Raw genomic sequence first — 16,306 nt, 5'->3', positions numbered from 1 at the left:
AACTTCACGGCCCACGGAATACTCACCACTACACTACAATGACTCCTCTGATTGAACATTGTTCCTTGCATACGTGAAGATTTAGTAAACCACATAGCTGTTGTTGCGATTAACATAATTATTTTAATTTTTGAATAATTAATACGAATGGTTAAAGACTTAAATAAAAAATACAGTAACAAATAATGATCTAAGACATGCATGTAGATTTAAATTGTATTTTCTTTTACTTCATCATTCTTGTATTGCGTATGTATCTAGTCCATCCTCATACGAGCCATATTTTTTCATGTCCGTTTTTTTTTCACAACCTTTTTTTACGCGTCACGCATGGTTTGTTCGGTTTTGTTTGTTTGCACGCCTTCATTCTATATTTCGTCCGTTATTTCTTTTTCTTGATCAAATTTTTGGGTCATGATTGCACGAGGTTTCTTCACACACTAACTAAGCCGAATAGGAAAGACAAATATATTCAACTTGGTCTGGTCAGTTGGACCTTTCTTTTGTCCAATAGAAGAGGAGGGTTGGAGTATATACAAGTTCTCACAGTATTGTTGATGCATTTTATCTACTTTTCTGAATCTAAATTCAAAATTTATGAATTTATATATTTTCATGATATTTGGAAGCACATGCAATAGTTTATTATCAATACATACGGTATTCAACCAATCAGATAAAAACACCTTCCCAAATTCAAAAAAGGAAATGATGTTCACTTTTAAAATTACCATTAAATCGATATTTATAATCGGTTCCACAAATATTTTCAACATTCACTACACATATTTAGATATGGATGAAATTTCTAAACTTTAGTTTTTTCTTTTTTAAAATCAGCATTGTATTGAAGTTGACACTAAATAGTTGATTCATTAATATGAAAATTTTTGTACCATTTTCAAAATAAAATAAATTATATTGTTAAAGCCCGTTGCAAAGCATAGATATTTTGCTACTAAATCAAATGCTAACAATAATCAATAATTATATAAGTTTTTAAAATAAGACAAATGGTCCAACGCAGATCCAAAAGTTAATTAAAGAAAAAAAGAGCAAGAGTTAAGCTAATAGCGCGTAATACGAGTTAGCAACCCAAATATTAAATTAAATTAAATATACATGTTAGGCATGCAAGTCGCACGACGAGGACTAGCGTGGAAAAATCGCTTTGCACGGGAAAGTGCTAGTCATCAACTCATCATCTCTCGTTACCACTTGAAAAAGTATATAGTTAAATGCAAAAACTTTCTCGAAACTTCTTTTCGAGGAAGAAGATGCTTTATTGAAATAATTTTATTGGGAACTTATTTGGACAATTTAATTCGCTTGAAAGCCTGAAAATAAAAAAATACGAGTAGCGGCAAATTAATCCAGACATCACCCGGTCCAAATCAAAATCATTACCCGATCATAGAACGAGCACGAATATATGCGGTGTGCATGCAAATATATATATATATGCATTTATATAGCTTGGGTAACATAGGGGTGAACGTTTTAGTTTTCCGCTTAAAATACTAAACGTATATTTACAAATAAAAATAATTTGTAAATAAAATTTAAAAGTAAGCTACGGTAAAAATAACTGTAAAACCAATCCTAATTTTAGGTTTAAAAATTTAATGTAAATAAAAGCGAGATGATACGATAGCGAGTGAGCTAGACGAGAGAATGCATGCATATTGTTTTAGGACAAGTGATTTATTTTTGTCTCTTGTCCATCGAATGTTTGGACGTTTATTTTTAATAGTAAACTTAGATTATTAATAAAACCCATCCATAATTTTGGACTAATTTGCGAGACGAATCTATTGAGCCTAATTAATTCACGATTAGCCTATGTGATGCTACAGTAAACATGCTCTAATTATGAATTAATTAGGCTTTAAAAATTCGTCTCGTGGATTACCACTCATTTATGAAATTAGTTTTTTTATTAATTTATATTTAATACTTTAAATTAGTATTCAAACATCTAATATGACATGAGGCTAAAAAGTTTAGCCCCATCTAAACAAAGATATAACAACACATGGAGGCTAACCATGCAGCATTTTTTTAAAAAAATTGCACTGGAATCCCGGCTACAAACATTTTCGACAAATCTACTAATAGTATACTACTCCTTAATAGTATACTACTCCTTTCTCTTGTCTCTTGGATGTTTAACTTTTTTATAATGTTTAATCGTTTGTTATATTTAAAAAATTATAAAAATATCATTTATTTTGCTTATGATTTACTTTATTATAAAATACTTTAACACACAACTTGTTATTTTTATATTTATACTTACTTAATTTTTAAATAAGACGAATAATCAAACATTTAAAAAAATCAATTACCACGTTATCGAATAATCGCGGAGTACCTTCAACCATTAAAAATAAAGCCAAGAAATAAAAAATGAAACCTCAAACGTAAGTTTGCTTAGGCGCCAAGTCTCGCGAACCTTCTTCGCACCACCGCACGGCTTACGTCACGCGGCACGGGCTCCCCTCCCGCAACCTCCCAGAGCCACGCCCACCGTGAGCCGCGCCACCGGCAGGTGGGCCCCCACGCGGAGATATTTTCCGTCCCGGCCGGATCACGAAGGGTCCAGGACCTTCCTATAAATACCCACCCACACCCACGGGCTCAGAGCTTCTCGATCTCTCTTCCTCTCTCTCACTCTCTCTTCTCCTCTCTCTCACGCGGAAGCGAACTCGCGACGAGCGAAGCGAACGAGACAGCAAACCCTAGAAACTTAGTGGCGACCACGGCCGCCATGACGGTGGATCGGAAGACGGCGATCATGCCGCCGCCGGTGGAGATGCCGCCCGTCCAGCCCGGAAGGTGAGGTGTTATTCTCCTCCTGAATCCGTATCTTTTAAGTCTTCTTTTTCTTTTGCCCCCCCTCTGTGGTTAGTTGGTTACCTTGGGTGGTAGGGTTTGGTGGGAGCTAGGGCTTGGGAATCCCCGCCCCCCCAATTGGTTGGGGGATCGGGCGGTTTTGGGTGTGTCGATTTCGCGGGTTGGGGATTTTAGGTCGGATTGGTTGTGTGGGGAGGTCGGGTGTGCTAGGATTGGTTGAATTTGGGGGCTAGGGTTTCAGGATATGGTTGTTTTTGCCTCAATTGGTTGTCAATTGCTGGTTTAGGTTTGGATTATGGGGTGAACAAGCGTTGTAATGATCATGGAAGATGTTCACTTTGGGGATTTTGTTGGGTTCAGACTTGGGAAAGGTATGCGATTGGGGAAGGTGGGTTCTACTCAAATTGATTGTTCAGGATTTGAACTCTTCGCAAATTTTGATTTTTGTTGTCCCCATAGTGCGGGTGATTTGGGTAGAAGTATTGTTTCCATTGTCCTGTCTAGTAGTATAGATTGTGCTATGCTTGGATGATTCTGTGAGAGGATTCCAAATACTTGTGTCTGAGTAGCATAGTTATATAGTTCTAGACTTCTAGTCAGCACCATCTCCACAGAAACGTGTAGACCCCGAGTCATCTAACTTACTGTCAGTTTTTGTTGCTGTTCGCTTCTTATATTTTTGTAAATTTTTGTCAGTTTAACTTGGTAATCCAGTCTCTGATCCATGTATGTCTATTTATCTTGTCTTTTTGGTAACTAGAACATTTGGAGGCGAGGAAAGTACTGGAAACCTTGATTCCGTCGGAATAATAGGTATGACTGCTTTGATTTGAAAACACTTTCTGTATGCAGGAATTACTGATTGAGATGGGTCCCTTTGTCCAGCAATGAAACGCAAACACAAAATAACTGTGTGTGTGTTTCAGCAGGAGCTGTTCCCTGTAATGAGCATGCACTCTTGGCCCAGCAGACCCCCAAGGGAGATGCGCCATCAGTGGGCTCTAAGATGTGGTGTGTTTGACCGTTCTGATTTATTTGGATGCTCTATTGGAGCATGCTAGCTATGAAACCAGTCGGAACCGCCTTTTAAAGTCTAGAGCCACGATTTAGTGGTTTTGCCTCATCTTTTCAGCAGCTGATTTCTTATCAGCTGTTAATATTAAGTGTATTGTGTACACTGTTGGCTTGGCCCTGTTTAGCTGTTTGCACGTGTGTTGATGGAATAAGTATAACTGAGTGAGTCCAGTTAATAAAATAGCGGAGCTTGTGGAGATGCTATTTTGCTTGAAACACTTAACACCAGCTCAATTAATCAAGTGATAGTACTTCTAGGTGCATATTGTTTGTATATATGAACTTAAGAAAGTTTTTATCAGGATTCATTGAAGTAAGCAACTGGCAAACAATAGTTTAGTTTTGTGTGTGATTAGTGGCAAATACAGTGCCTGTTTCTGTGAAGATGGCTTGTTTGTTGGAGCATAGGAAACTGTTATGTGTTGGTAGAAAACAATTGAGAGCACATGCGTTATTGAACGTGTTTAGTTCCATGTTTCTGTGGAGATGGTCTACCTTGTAGGAAACATTGTGTGGAGATGGTCTACCTTGTAGGAAACATTGTTACGTTCTGCTGCGTCCTTTTCCCTTGACTGTGAATATTTACCTGAATCTGTTGAACAATTACTAACTTGAGGTCCTTGTTCAGCAGGAAAAAGCGACCTCGGAGATCACGCGATGGGCCTACATCAGTTGCTGAGACCATCAAGCGGTGGGCTGAGCTCAACAAACAGCTGGAGCATGGTTCACAGGGTCCAAAGCAGGCAAGGAAGGCACCTGCAAAGGGTTCAAAGAAAGGCTGCATGAAGGGGAAAGGAGGACCGGAGAATACACATTGTGACTTCCGTGGTGTGAGGCAACGAACTTGGGGCAAGTGGGTTGCTGAAATTCGGGAGCCGAATCGGCTCAGTAGACTCTGGTTGGGGACCTTCCCGACTGCTGAAGCTGCAGCACGTGCATATGATGATGCAGCCAGAGCAATGTATGGTCCAATGGCCCGCACTAATTTCCCCCGGCAGCATGTCCCTGCTGCTTCTGCTCAGGTTGCACTAGCCACTGTTAAAGGTGTTTTACCTAGTGGCTTATCAGCATGCGAGTCTGGAACATCTACTCATGTTGCACCTGCAGCTGTTCAAGATGTTCTACCTAGTGGCTTATCAGCATGTGAGTCCACTACAACATCAAATAATCACTCTGACGTTGCCTCTACCTTACATAAGCCCGAGTTTTCTGAGATCTCTAGTCCACTGAGAGCTGCACCAGCTGTCCTGGTGGATGGTTCTCTATATGAAGACAAGGTTGGATCTATTACCTATGATGAGAATATTGTCAGCCAGCAGTGTGCCCCTCCTGAAGCCGAGACTAGTAGTGGCAGGGGTGAGGAGGTCTTTGAGCCACTGGAGCCTATTGCCAGCCTACCAGAGGACCAGGAAGATTGTTTTGATATCGACGAGATGCTGAAAATGATGGAAGATGACCCGATGAACAAGGGATCATGGCAACCGAATGGAGAAGGCCTCACCAATGGAGGTGGAGTTGACCCCATGGGCATGGGGGAGATTGGCCAGGATGAACCTTTGTACCTTGAAGGTGTTGATCCAGCCATGCTGGAAAACATGCTCAAGTCTTTTGATTCGGGACCAGCGTGGTTGTCGGAAGATCCTGCCATGTTCATCTCTGGTGGCTTCGAAGATGCTGAGTTTTTCCAGGGATTTTAATTCACCCCGGCGGCTATGCTAAACTCTTCTTCTGCTGCATATCACCTAGTAGCTATGAGGTGATGTGATAGGAATATTGGACTGATTTGGGTTCGCTGGCGGAACTGGACGAACTTTTAGCCAAGGGAAAAGGAAAAACAAGATCCTTTTGTTTGTATAGTTCTGTAGGGTTCTCCTTTGAGAACTTGTAGTGTTCCTTAATTTGAGAACGCTTGTTTGTGTATATATCGATCTCTTTTGAAGTCGAACAATTCGATCTCGATTGTGTTCCTTTTTTGGTCCGCTAGAGCTTAAGTTTGAATCTGTGTCTGAGTTGTTATTCATGTTCGTTTACTGCTAGCATGTGTTATTTATGCTTACGGGCGATCGATAAAGCTGATTAGAAGATCTGTGAGACTCCACCAAACGTAGAATTATCCATGCTACGGGCCTACGACATTCGCCATGTCAGACAAACACGCTGACTAACAAAAAACTGAGCAAACGATGCGAAATCTATGCATGGACGGCTAAAAACAGTTTACATACTTAATTCTCTAAGTCGCTAAAACTAGAAAATAAATTCTAAATCGCTAAGGCTAGAAAATATATTTTAGCTTATAGCGAAAAGATGGGTGGGTAAATTTGCTAAGCAGTACGCACCATGCAATCGTACCGCAGTATTGACACGACGTGCGCCCTAGTGATATTTGTATAAACGAAAAACAAAGCATGTGTGCGTAATATTTGAACTACGCCAATATATCCTTTAAATAAATGAAAAACAAATTGAATTCGGTCTGTGTTTCTGTTTTGGCCTTGGCCCTCCTAGATTACATTGTACATACATGTACCCAAGTGTACCGCCAACCAAAGGGAGAAGGAAAGCTGAAAAGCTACCACGCCATGTTGTAATCATCAGATCTTCGGGCGGCGTACCCACTCGTTTCCTCTGCAACAGCCTCCCAACCATCCACGATCTTCTCAGCGTATGCAGCCTGTAGGGAAACCAAACACACAGGATTTCAGCCCTCACATTCGTAGTATTATTGTAGGTTTTGTTTAATATAGTAATTGGTTTTAATATTCTGAGATGTGGTTTAGTACTGAATAGCCTATTTTAATTACTTTTAAGTGATGATCTAAATAATGTAGGCACTGAGCAAACTATGGAGCAATGTGCTTTTTATTGGCAAAAAGATAATAAAAAAGCAGAGGCTTGAGAATATACTTGGCTTGTAACATATCCTTTGATCATCTCAAGCATGTCTTCCTTCCTTTCTCGGTCTAGTCTGCTGAGTTCACTTCTGTTATTTTCCTGCAATTGTACAATCACATTGTAAGGCACTCGCTAAGGAAATTGGATAATAGACTGCAGCTAGCTGACAACACTAAGTTTTTGGTAGATGACAGGGTAAGCATAACAAAAATCACAACGCTTACATCGAGCTTACATCGATCGATCTAAACAATTTAGTGAAGCAGTACTGCTACCACACCTAAAATCAATGCAACTATTCTTAACTTATGATCCATGCAAGCAAGTTAATAATTTGCTCATGGGTGATAAGGAGCATGCTCAAGAGTGAATAAAGCCTCACACAATCAATTAATATTTTCTATTCAGATTCTATTTTGATACAATGTGTGGTTAGTCCAGTTGATTAATAAACTTGGCACACCAGGTCAGAGTTACATGTGTAAAACAATTTGAAGATAAAGGAACAGAAAACAACAAAATGGTTTCATGTTATAGATGATGGAAAGTAGTTCTTAATCAGTATAAAAATCTGCACTACATTGGATGCAGCAATTTAAGCCTTTGACAAGGCACTTAGAAAGAAGTGATAAAATACACAAAAGTAGTTAATCCAGTTTTGAATAAAATCAAAGAATTAATGATCTATGGACCTAAAAGACTAGCAATGAAAAAAATTATAGAATGATGCTTGTCTGCTATTGGTTTTAACATTGGTACAGTTCTAGTAATTGTAGTGCTTTTTTTTTTTCAGGACAATTCAGATGGGGGTGGGTCAGTTCTAGGATGAAGGGTTCCCATGTATTTGGATGGTGTTTCTTTCAACTGAACAAATAGAACACAGCAATTACCTTGATTCTCTCATATTCACTTAGTGCGCAGCATTTAGCATCTTCAGTAGCCCTTATTGTTTCCCTCAACTCTTCAACTTTGCGAAGCCTAGATCTATCGCCACCAAATATTTTTGATGCTGCTGCTTCAAGTTTTTCAATCCTCAATTGCAATGATGACAAGTCTGACATGAGCGTTTGTACCGTCAATAATGCGCTTGCTCGGTCAGAAAATGCAGTATGGACAGACAGCATTATCCCTAGATGTTCATGGAGAGTATCCTGCGATAAGGAAAATACTAAGGAATAAGACTACTTCAGAAACAGGAAAGGTAACAACAATAATCAAACAATTTCAAGTGTTACCAGATATTTAACAGTTTGCGTGTTCAAATCTCGACATGCTCTGCTAGCTTTGACAGCTGCTGTGGCTATATGTTTGCTGTCAGCAGCTCTTATCCTCTGAGAGTCATACATTGCCTCCTCCGTCTCAAATTTTGTGAGTTTGATGAATGCCAATCCAAGTGCCCCCATAGTTTCACCCATATCTTGCTGAGCCTTCACAAGTGATTCAGCCTATGGAAAAAGACAGAAATAAGGCAATATTAAGCTATCCTCTAAACAAAAACAGAAAAACTAAATAGCTTACAGATGTACATGTTTCAATACTAGCTTCATCAAAGCAGTTTTTTTGCACTTTACAAAAACGCTCAAATTTGCTTTATTCTCATGTCAACTATTTGATTCCTGGTATCAGGATAACTAGAATTTTGTATTTTCTCTTGGTGTGGTTGATGGTTATGAACCCAACCAGCAACTTCACCTTTGAAACTCAAATGCCATTGAGCAACGAGAAGTCTAGCTAAGTTCCTCAAATGCAGTTAGGCCATTAGCTAGCTAATCAGGCAAACAATACATCCATATTCATGGATAGAAATAAAATCGGCAACAAAAAATTGAATAATCATGGTTTATATAGTTAATGATTAAACATAGCTTATGGTCTTGTGAAAAAACAAAAAACAACAACAAAGAATGCATCTAAACTACACCATTCAAATAGCAACATGCTAAACACCCCCTCAAAAAATGGTAACTAAATACCCCCTCAAAGAATGGTTATCACCAGAAGGAACGATACATATCAGAAGACAGAGCTTGGCACCACAATTGGACTAAGTAGACAAAAACGATCGATTCTAAGGTCTGATAAAAGCAACTCTTAGTAAAATTTTAGTGCAGTTTAACTTAGTACACTAGACCAGCTTTGTCATATGTAAATTATTAGCACACAGCGTTCTTAAAAGCATTTTGCCTTTTATAGTTTAGTAGGAGCCTTTTGTGCATGCTCTTATGATGCTGCTACTAGTCCCTCAACTCATTTTCATTTCATCACTGTCAACAAGAAAGCAAATGTATTCATTCGGACATCTCCAAAAGGTGTGCCAAAGATTGATATATGATGTTCAAATGTTTGCCTTTTTTGGAAATAGCTAGATTCAAGCAAGCATCCTAGCAAAATAATCATTTGACAATGGGTTCTGCCAACACTGGGACTGACTGACTTTATACAGAGATAGAAAAGGCAGCAACCCAAGCTCTTTTTGAATTGGACATTGGATAGGTTAAGCTAGGTGTATCCCGCTTTCTCTATGGTTTTGCTGAGCTTGTCAAGCCTGGGGGGCCTTTAGGGAATTTTGGAGAATGATAGATTCTGAGACCTGGATTTGCAACTGTTACTGCCATCAGAATTTATTGGGAGAAATATTAGCATTTAATTACAGAAGGACATAATTCCAGTGAAGAGGAGTTAATAGGGGCCAGCATAGTCATAGTCAATAGTATTAATTGACCTGGGATTGATTTGTGGCTTATCCAAGACAACAATTTGTTAAGATTGGAGGGATTACCATCAGCAGAATAATACATCCAAAAATTAGATAGGCAAGTGAACAGTGAAGATCGCGTTACGTAATTAATGTTTACTAAATGAAGCGTGAAAGTAATTTCTAGTCTATCTCTGTTCATTGACAAAACCGAGCTGACTACTTAAACACCACTTTAAAACAAGTATTTTTAGCATCTAATCATCACTTCATTATATGCTAATATTTTCCACCATCCTTGTTTGTATGCTCTCAAATCATTAAAACATGCATTTAGACAGCAGTGAACAAAACAAATGTTTGACCAATTAACTGGGTTTGTGATTATTTACCCCTACTAAATACTCTTATTGATTTTTTTATGGTTGCAATTAAATACAAAATTTCCTCTGATCCTCTGTGCTCTCAATCTGAACTTCCTACATGCTGCAAATGTGAGCAGCAAACAATCCGTCATACTACATGCTGATGACCGTTCACTTATGCGACATTACGCTGGTCTAACACATGAGTTTGGCAAGTATGGGATAAAGTATGTTGGAGCAAAGGAAAATGGGACTAAATTTGCAAGATATCGCTTTAATGTACTGGAGTAAGAAAAGGAGAATCACCTTTTCTTCCAAAATAAGTTTATCAAAGCATCCATTCAATTTCAACATGTGCTGACAATACTCATGCTGTATTGAGACAATTTCCATTAAGTTGTGATTTTTCTTTACTTTCTACTTATTGCTAATCTACACAAAACCCTACTACCACATTAGCACACAACACAATGAATGCTACATCCTATGTTTCATATTTTGTACGAGCCATACAAGTTCAGAAATTGTTGACACGAGATTAAAAATGAACGGTAAGACAACTTGGGTTATTGTTACAAGAGAAACATTGATTGCAGGCACAATGTTGCAGTTAATTCAACACTGTTGACACATCGCAAAGTTTTTCCTTGAAAAAATGATAAGAGTGGACAAGAATGTGTTAACATACATGAATCATTTACTATCATGAATTGCATATTTATTTGATTATTGGTAGTTCTCAGGGGGGGGGGGGGGGGGGAGGTAAGGACATATCTGTGGAAAAGTTTATAATTTATCATCTAGAACTGAAATAACTTGGCTCAAGACTGATTTTAGTGGGATAACTACTAAAATGTTGCTTTGCATTGTATCCATAGTTGGCAAAGCTACTAATAGTTCATTGATTTACTTCCACAGCCCCATCAGACAAATCGGATCCAACTAATCAATATATCCAGTAGCATTTGATGAGATTACCTGCTGTGATGCGGTAGTCAGCTGCTGTTCCCAATCCTGTAGCTTCTGTTTTTTGTCTAGGAACTCCTTGTCCTCCTCTACCAGAGGCGGCTTCACGCCGCCCCAGTCGGACACGACCGATTGCTTCAGCTCCTTGAATATCCGCAGCAGGTCCCTCCCGCCCTTGGCCGGCTGCACCACCTCCTGCGGCGCAGCGACTGCCTCCTCACCGAGCAGCTGCCATGGCAGCCTCGCCGCGCCGTCGAGCATCCGCGAAGCCACGTCGGTGCTGCTCGGCAGCGGCATCTTGCCCTCGGCCTGCAGGAAGACGCGCAGCTCGTCGCTGGGCCCGATGGCGGGGTGCTCGGCGAGCCGCCAGAGGTACCTCTCGAGGGCAGCGCGGCGCTGGGCGACGAACTCGTCGCGCTGCATGACCTGGCTCTCGACGGTGTTCTTGTCCGGGCGCGGGGGCACGAAGTGTCCCCGGAAGGCCTCGGCGAGGCGGTCGGCGAGGGTGACGAAGTCGCGGAAGCGGCGGCGGACGGCGTGGCGGCGGTGGTCCCCGCGGCGGGCGCTGGTGACGAGGTAGGAGATGTAGGTCGGGGCGGATCCGGGGACGAGGGAGGTGGCGGCGGGCTCGGCCTCGGGCGCCGGGTCGGAGACGGCGATGAGGGCGTACTCGGACGCCGCGGCGCGCGCGGATCTCGGGGAGGCGGACGAGGACGCGCTGGCGTAGCGCGGGGAGCAGGAGGAGGAGGCGGCCGAGGACGCGGCGGACGCGGCAGCCACGTCGGCGTAGGACGGCGGGTCGACGAACGAGGAGGAGGAAGTCGGGGAGAGCGGGAAGGCGGAGCGGGTGGGAGAGGAGGAGGGCGGCTCGGCGGCGGCGGCGGAGAGGAGAGGATCGAAGGTGGAGGCGACGGAGGCGTACTCGGAGGCGGCGGGGAAGGGGGCGGCGAGGGGGAGCGTCTCCATGTAGCCGTCCCCGTCGCCGGCGGCGGCGAGGTCCGGCGGCGAGGTGGAGGACATCATGGCGGGCGAGGGAGATGGGCGAGACGACGATCTGTCCGTGGGAGGAAGAGGCGTTCTCCGCTGCGGTTAGTTGCGGGGTCCGGTCACCGCGGGGTTCTGGTAAAGCCACCACCACGCCCACGTGGCCTGTCGTGCGCCTGCAGGACACTCAACTAGACTTCCACCGTCGTGTTTATGGCCAGCGAGAGTTGCCGTTAAGTTCACTTGAGAGGTAAATCGATTCCGTGTTTATCAACTTCAACGGTACGTGTGTGTGGGGGGTGGGGGGGGGGGGGGGGGGGGGGGGATTTGGAGTGAGCATCGACAACGGCTTAATTTAATTTAATTTAAGTTCGCCGACGACCAATTTAAGCTCGTCGATGACCAATTTCACTCCCATTCCACGAGCATTGACAACTGCTTCTCTGTCTTCTTCGTATCCCATTTTGCAACGACGATTACCGTAGTTGTTTGTCAGAGTTTCTATCTTAAGCCTAAATAATTAAACAAATCATACGAAAATAGTTGGCTTAAGTCACTTAGAAGAAAAACCATAAAAATAAATAAATTAAATTAAATTTAAGTTCGCCGAAATATTTTAAAATATCTCGGAAACAGAGAAATTATTAACAAGATTTAAACTTGAATGTGCAGAGGTTAAAATTTGCTAAAAAAACTAAATTAAAAATTGGCAAGGTGAAGTTTTTTCCTATTTTTTCTTTTTCCCTCTCATTTCTTTCTTTTTCTTGAATTGGGTCGCAACCCAATTCTCTTCCCTCCCTCCTCCCGACCTCGTCCTCTCCTTTCTCCTTTCTCTGTCTCACGGCCTAGCGCCAATTCCTTCCCTTCCACGTGCGTCGCGCCCTCCTCCTCCTCTGGGCTGAAGCCTAGCGTCGCCTCACGCATGCACCGCCTCCTCCGCCTCTTGAACCACTGACAGGCGGGGCCCGCCTATCAACCTCGCCACCCCACACGCTGGCCAAGTCCTGCCTGCCACCGACTCCACTGCCGATTCTGTCGCGGATCCACGCCGCGGACCCTAACCACCGCCCACCCTAGTTGTGCCTCCCCCGCCCATAAATACCCCGCCGTCGCGCGCCGCCGCCGTCTCCTTTCACCACCCGTGTGCTACCTCGCTCCTGATCTCGCCCCCTATCGCCGAACGACGCTGCCGGTCGCCTCTACCACCTCCGCCTCCTCCTCGCCAACACACTGTCACCTTCGCCGTTGTCGGTGAGCTCCCGAACCCTCTTCTTCCCCTTCGGCCGCTGGAACCAATCCCGATCTCGCTAGCGCGCCTTCGCGCGTTCTCGCCACCGACGCTGCTCGTCTCGGCATCGTCTCCTCGGTGCCACTGCCGCCATGGATCCACCTCTACTTTCGTCGCCGCCATCCTCGGCACCGTCGCCGGTCGACGCCATCGTCTTCGCCGTCTTCCGGGCACCGCGGCACCGTCATGCCCCCTCCCCTCCTCTGTTTTCGTCGCCGACAAGAGGGCCCCGCCCATCGGTCACTCGCCTCGTCGGGCCCACTAGTCAGCCGCACTGCCGCCCTCCCCTCTATGTCGTGGACCCCACCTGTGTAGGATCAAGGAGGCTGACTAGAGGGGGGTGAATAGGTGGTTTTAAAAACTTTTGGCTAAACCGAGATTTATATGCGGAAGCGTAAATCAGAACGGTTTTGCACAAATCAAAAACCTAAAACAACTAGTCTCAACTAAGTGCACCAAGAGACTATCCTATGTTGAGGTTTGCAAGCCTAGGGTGATATTGGCACAAATAATCTCTAGTATATAAACTTGCTCAAAGTAAATACAATAAAGTAAATGAGACAAGAGACAAGGAATTTTTTACCGAGGTTCGGATACTCGTCGGTTTCCTAATCCCCGTTGAGGCGAACCCAACTCCACCGCTCAATCACGAAGCCACCGCACGCCCCCTTCGTCAAGGGGTGGGCAAGGTAGGAGCCAGCCCAAGAAGAGGACTACCCAAGCCACGATCACTAGGGTTGTTCTTCTTCCACTCCGGAGATGGCGAACACCAAACCACTCACAATCAACACCGGGCCTCCTCCACAATCTTCTTTGGAGTGGTCATCGGATAAACTCCTCCAAGTTGTCTAGGAGGTGACAACCTCCAAGAGTAACAAGACTAGGATGCTTGTTGAGGATGATCAAATGCCACACTAACTCTACCAATGAAGCAAATGCACTTTGATTGGCTCAACTCACTCTCCAACACCTCACTAGATAAACTAAGTGCACAAGGGTGTGAGAGTGCTTGCAAGGGCTCAAGATAATGCAATGGAATGCCAAACCTCTTGGCTAGAACATCCTCTAACACACTAAATGGATGAACACAAAGCTCAAATGAGTGTGAGAGAGATGCAAGGGATGTGTGCAAATGAAATGAGGGCCAAGAGAGATCCCTTGCTGCTGGTGGAGGGGTCTTTATACCTCCACACACCAAAACTAGCCGTTGGGGCGAAATCCCCAACTCAGTGCTCTGTCGGTCTGACCGCAGGGTTGTGGCCGGTCAGACCGTGCTACTGTGTAATGGCTAGAAAACTAGCCGTTACAGGCTAATAATTTACCCTTGTCAACCTGGCCGGTCAGACCACAGTTGAGAGGCTAGTCAGACCGGCTCAAGCTCGGTCAGACCGCCATCAGCTCGGTTTGACTGACTATGGCTCTAGCGGCTCTGTATCGGCAACTCCAGGAGAAAAAATATCCCACAGACAAAGGGGCCGGTCAGACCGGAGTTATTCGGGCGGTCAGACCACAGGTCATTTTTCTGCACGACTAACCATTAGTAAAACGATGATATCTCATGGCTCAGGTGTCGGGATTCGATGTTCTTTGGACTATATGGAAAGCTATTTAAAAGGGCTATTTAACCCATGAAGAATCACTCTAAGAATCATAAGTTTTCTCAAGGATATATGGCTTGAACACTAAAGGACACTCAAGTGGACATACACATAAGAGATCACTCATTCCTATTTGATATGCCCATCTCTCTCTATGCATGAGACTTGAGAAAAGTCTTACAACACTTGGCTAGACACTCTCTTTATATACAAGTGAACTAACATGGCAAGATCATCCACATGCTCACATCATAGACTCCTCTTGATAGTACGACGCCTATCTAGCAACCCGGTCTTAACTCCAAACACCGAGACCGGTAAAAGACTAAGAAAAATACTCTTAGCTTCATTATACCTTTGCCTTGCGCCATCCATATCGGGGTTGATGCTTGAGCTATGATCAATACTTGTGCCCATATGGTTGAACAATCTTGTTGTTGGGATCTTGATCCATTCTTTGTCAATGTTTTGTTTTTATCAAAAGCTTGACATCATCCTTGTCGACAGGACGACGCACTTGGCTTGATGACCATCAACCCATGGTGTCATCCATTAGTATCATCACGGTAGGACCTATTTCTTTAGACAACTCAAGGAAAACATTAGCCCAAACAAATCGGTTGTCATTCTCCACTTGATGACCAACCGGTTTTGTATGAATGATATGAGCTAAACTGTTGAATATCTATTAACACCAAATGTCATATACTCACATATATGTTCAATTGTAAATATCCAAAGTGAAATGTATGTGAACAACATGGATGTAGAACATACATGACAAATGTATATGATTTGCTCCCCCTAAATATATGCATATAAAATGAATACGAAAAGCAAGTGTATGCATAATAAAGATGGATCAATGGGAGTTTATCTTATACAAATGTAGAAGGCATGTGATACTGATATGGATGAACATATATGCATACCTTCATGATCTCCATGTTCCTAATGTAAAAGAGACTAAATAGGATATGACTCAAATAATCGTTAGCCTCATACGCATATATCAATAACATGGAAAACATATATAAGAACACCTCAATATGTTTATGGAGATAAGAAGTGAGACATATCACTTGATCTCCATGTATACCATCCTTGTCAAAGTTTAGATCCGCCGCCAAACAATAAATGGCTATCACACCTCATTGTTGAGAAATAACCTAATTGACAACTTATACAAAAGAAAAGGTTAATCTCATAAAACATGATTTATCATCAATCACCAAGGCAACAATTAGACAAATTATCGAGCTAAAATATTTCAATATTTTATCTCTCTGGTGATAGATGATAACCCAATTTAAATATATAGAGATGAGATGAAAGATTCATAAATATCTCATACATTAGTGAAATAAACAATTCATCAACTATATACGAAACAAAATATAGATGAGCTCCCCCTAAAGATGTGCATACATATGAATGATAAAAAAAACAGACACACATCTCAATCAAGATCAAAGAGAGAGGTCACTCTATATTTTGGATCCATGAGAGAGATCAAATGAGAATATAAGGATTTTAGTACATACCTCTCACTATTTTCATTTCCATATCCAAACGAGACTAGTCA

General features: G+C 42.6%; 2 protein-coding genes across 5 annotated transcripts; one reads left to right on the top strand and one right to left on the bottom strand.

The window, feature by feature from the left end:
* The first annotated feature begins 2,661 nt into the window (after nt 1-2,661).
* LOC102715207 (dehydration-responsive element-binding protein 2B-like) lies at nt 2,662-5,898 on the top strand. Of its 4 annotated transcripts, none has more exons than XM_015837730.1 (4): nt 2,662-2,838; nt 3,617-3,669; nt 3,786-3,867; nt 4,559-5,898. In XM_015837730.1, the coding sequence occupies exons 1-4, from the start codon at nt 2,771-2,773 to the stop codon at nt 5,625-5,627; spliced, it is 1,272 nt and encodes a 423-aa protein (XP_015693216.1). In that variant the 5' UTR covers nt 2,662-2,770; the 3' UTR covers nt 5,628-5,898. The 4 variants fall into 4 exon arrangements, with proteins under 4 accessions (XP_015693216.1, XP_015693215.1, XP_015693218.1 ...); XM_015837729.1 differs by having other exon boundaries at nt 3,783-3,867; XM_015837732.1 differs by lacking the exons at nt 3,617-3,669; nt 3,786-3,867 and having other exon boundaries at nt 4,562-5,898.
* A 454-nt stretch (nt 5,899-6,352) lies between these two features.
* Nucleotides 6,353-11,929, bottom strand: LOC102704249 (sorting nexin 2A). The gene is made up of 5 exons (XM_006655150.2): nt 10,864-11,929; nt 8,061-8,270; nt 7,716-7,976; nt 6,838-6,924; nt 6,353-6,604 (listed from the first exon to the last, which is right to left on the bottom strand). Exons 1-5 carry the CDS (start codon nt 11,872-11,874, stop codon nt 6,503-6,505), a joined length of 1,671 nt encoding a protein of 556 aa, XP_006655213.2. The 5' UTR covers nt 11,875-11,929; the 3' UTR covers nt 6,353-6,502.
* Nucleotides 11,930-16,306: the final 4,377 nt, after the last annotated feature.

The sequence above is a fragment of the Oryza brachyantha genome, chromosome 5, assembly GCF_000231095.2.
Source record: "Oryza brachyantha chromosome 5, ObraRS2, whole genome shotgun sequence".
NCBI classification, from domain to species: domain Eukaryota; kingdom Viridiplantae; phylum Streptophyta; class Magnoliopsida; order Poales; family Poaceae; genus Oryza; species Oryza brachyantha.
The sequence above is the reverse complement of the archived record's forward strand: the minus strand, read 5'-3'. Positions and strand labels throughout refer to the sequence as shown.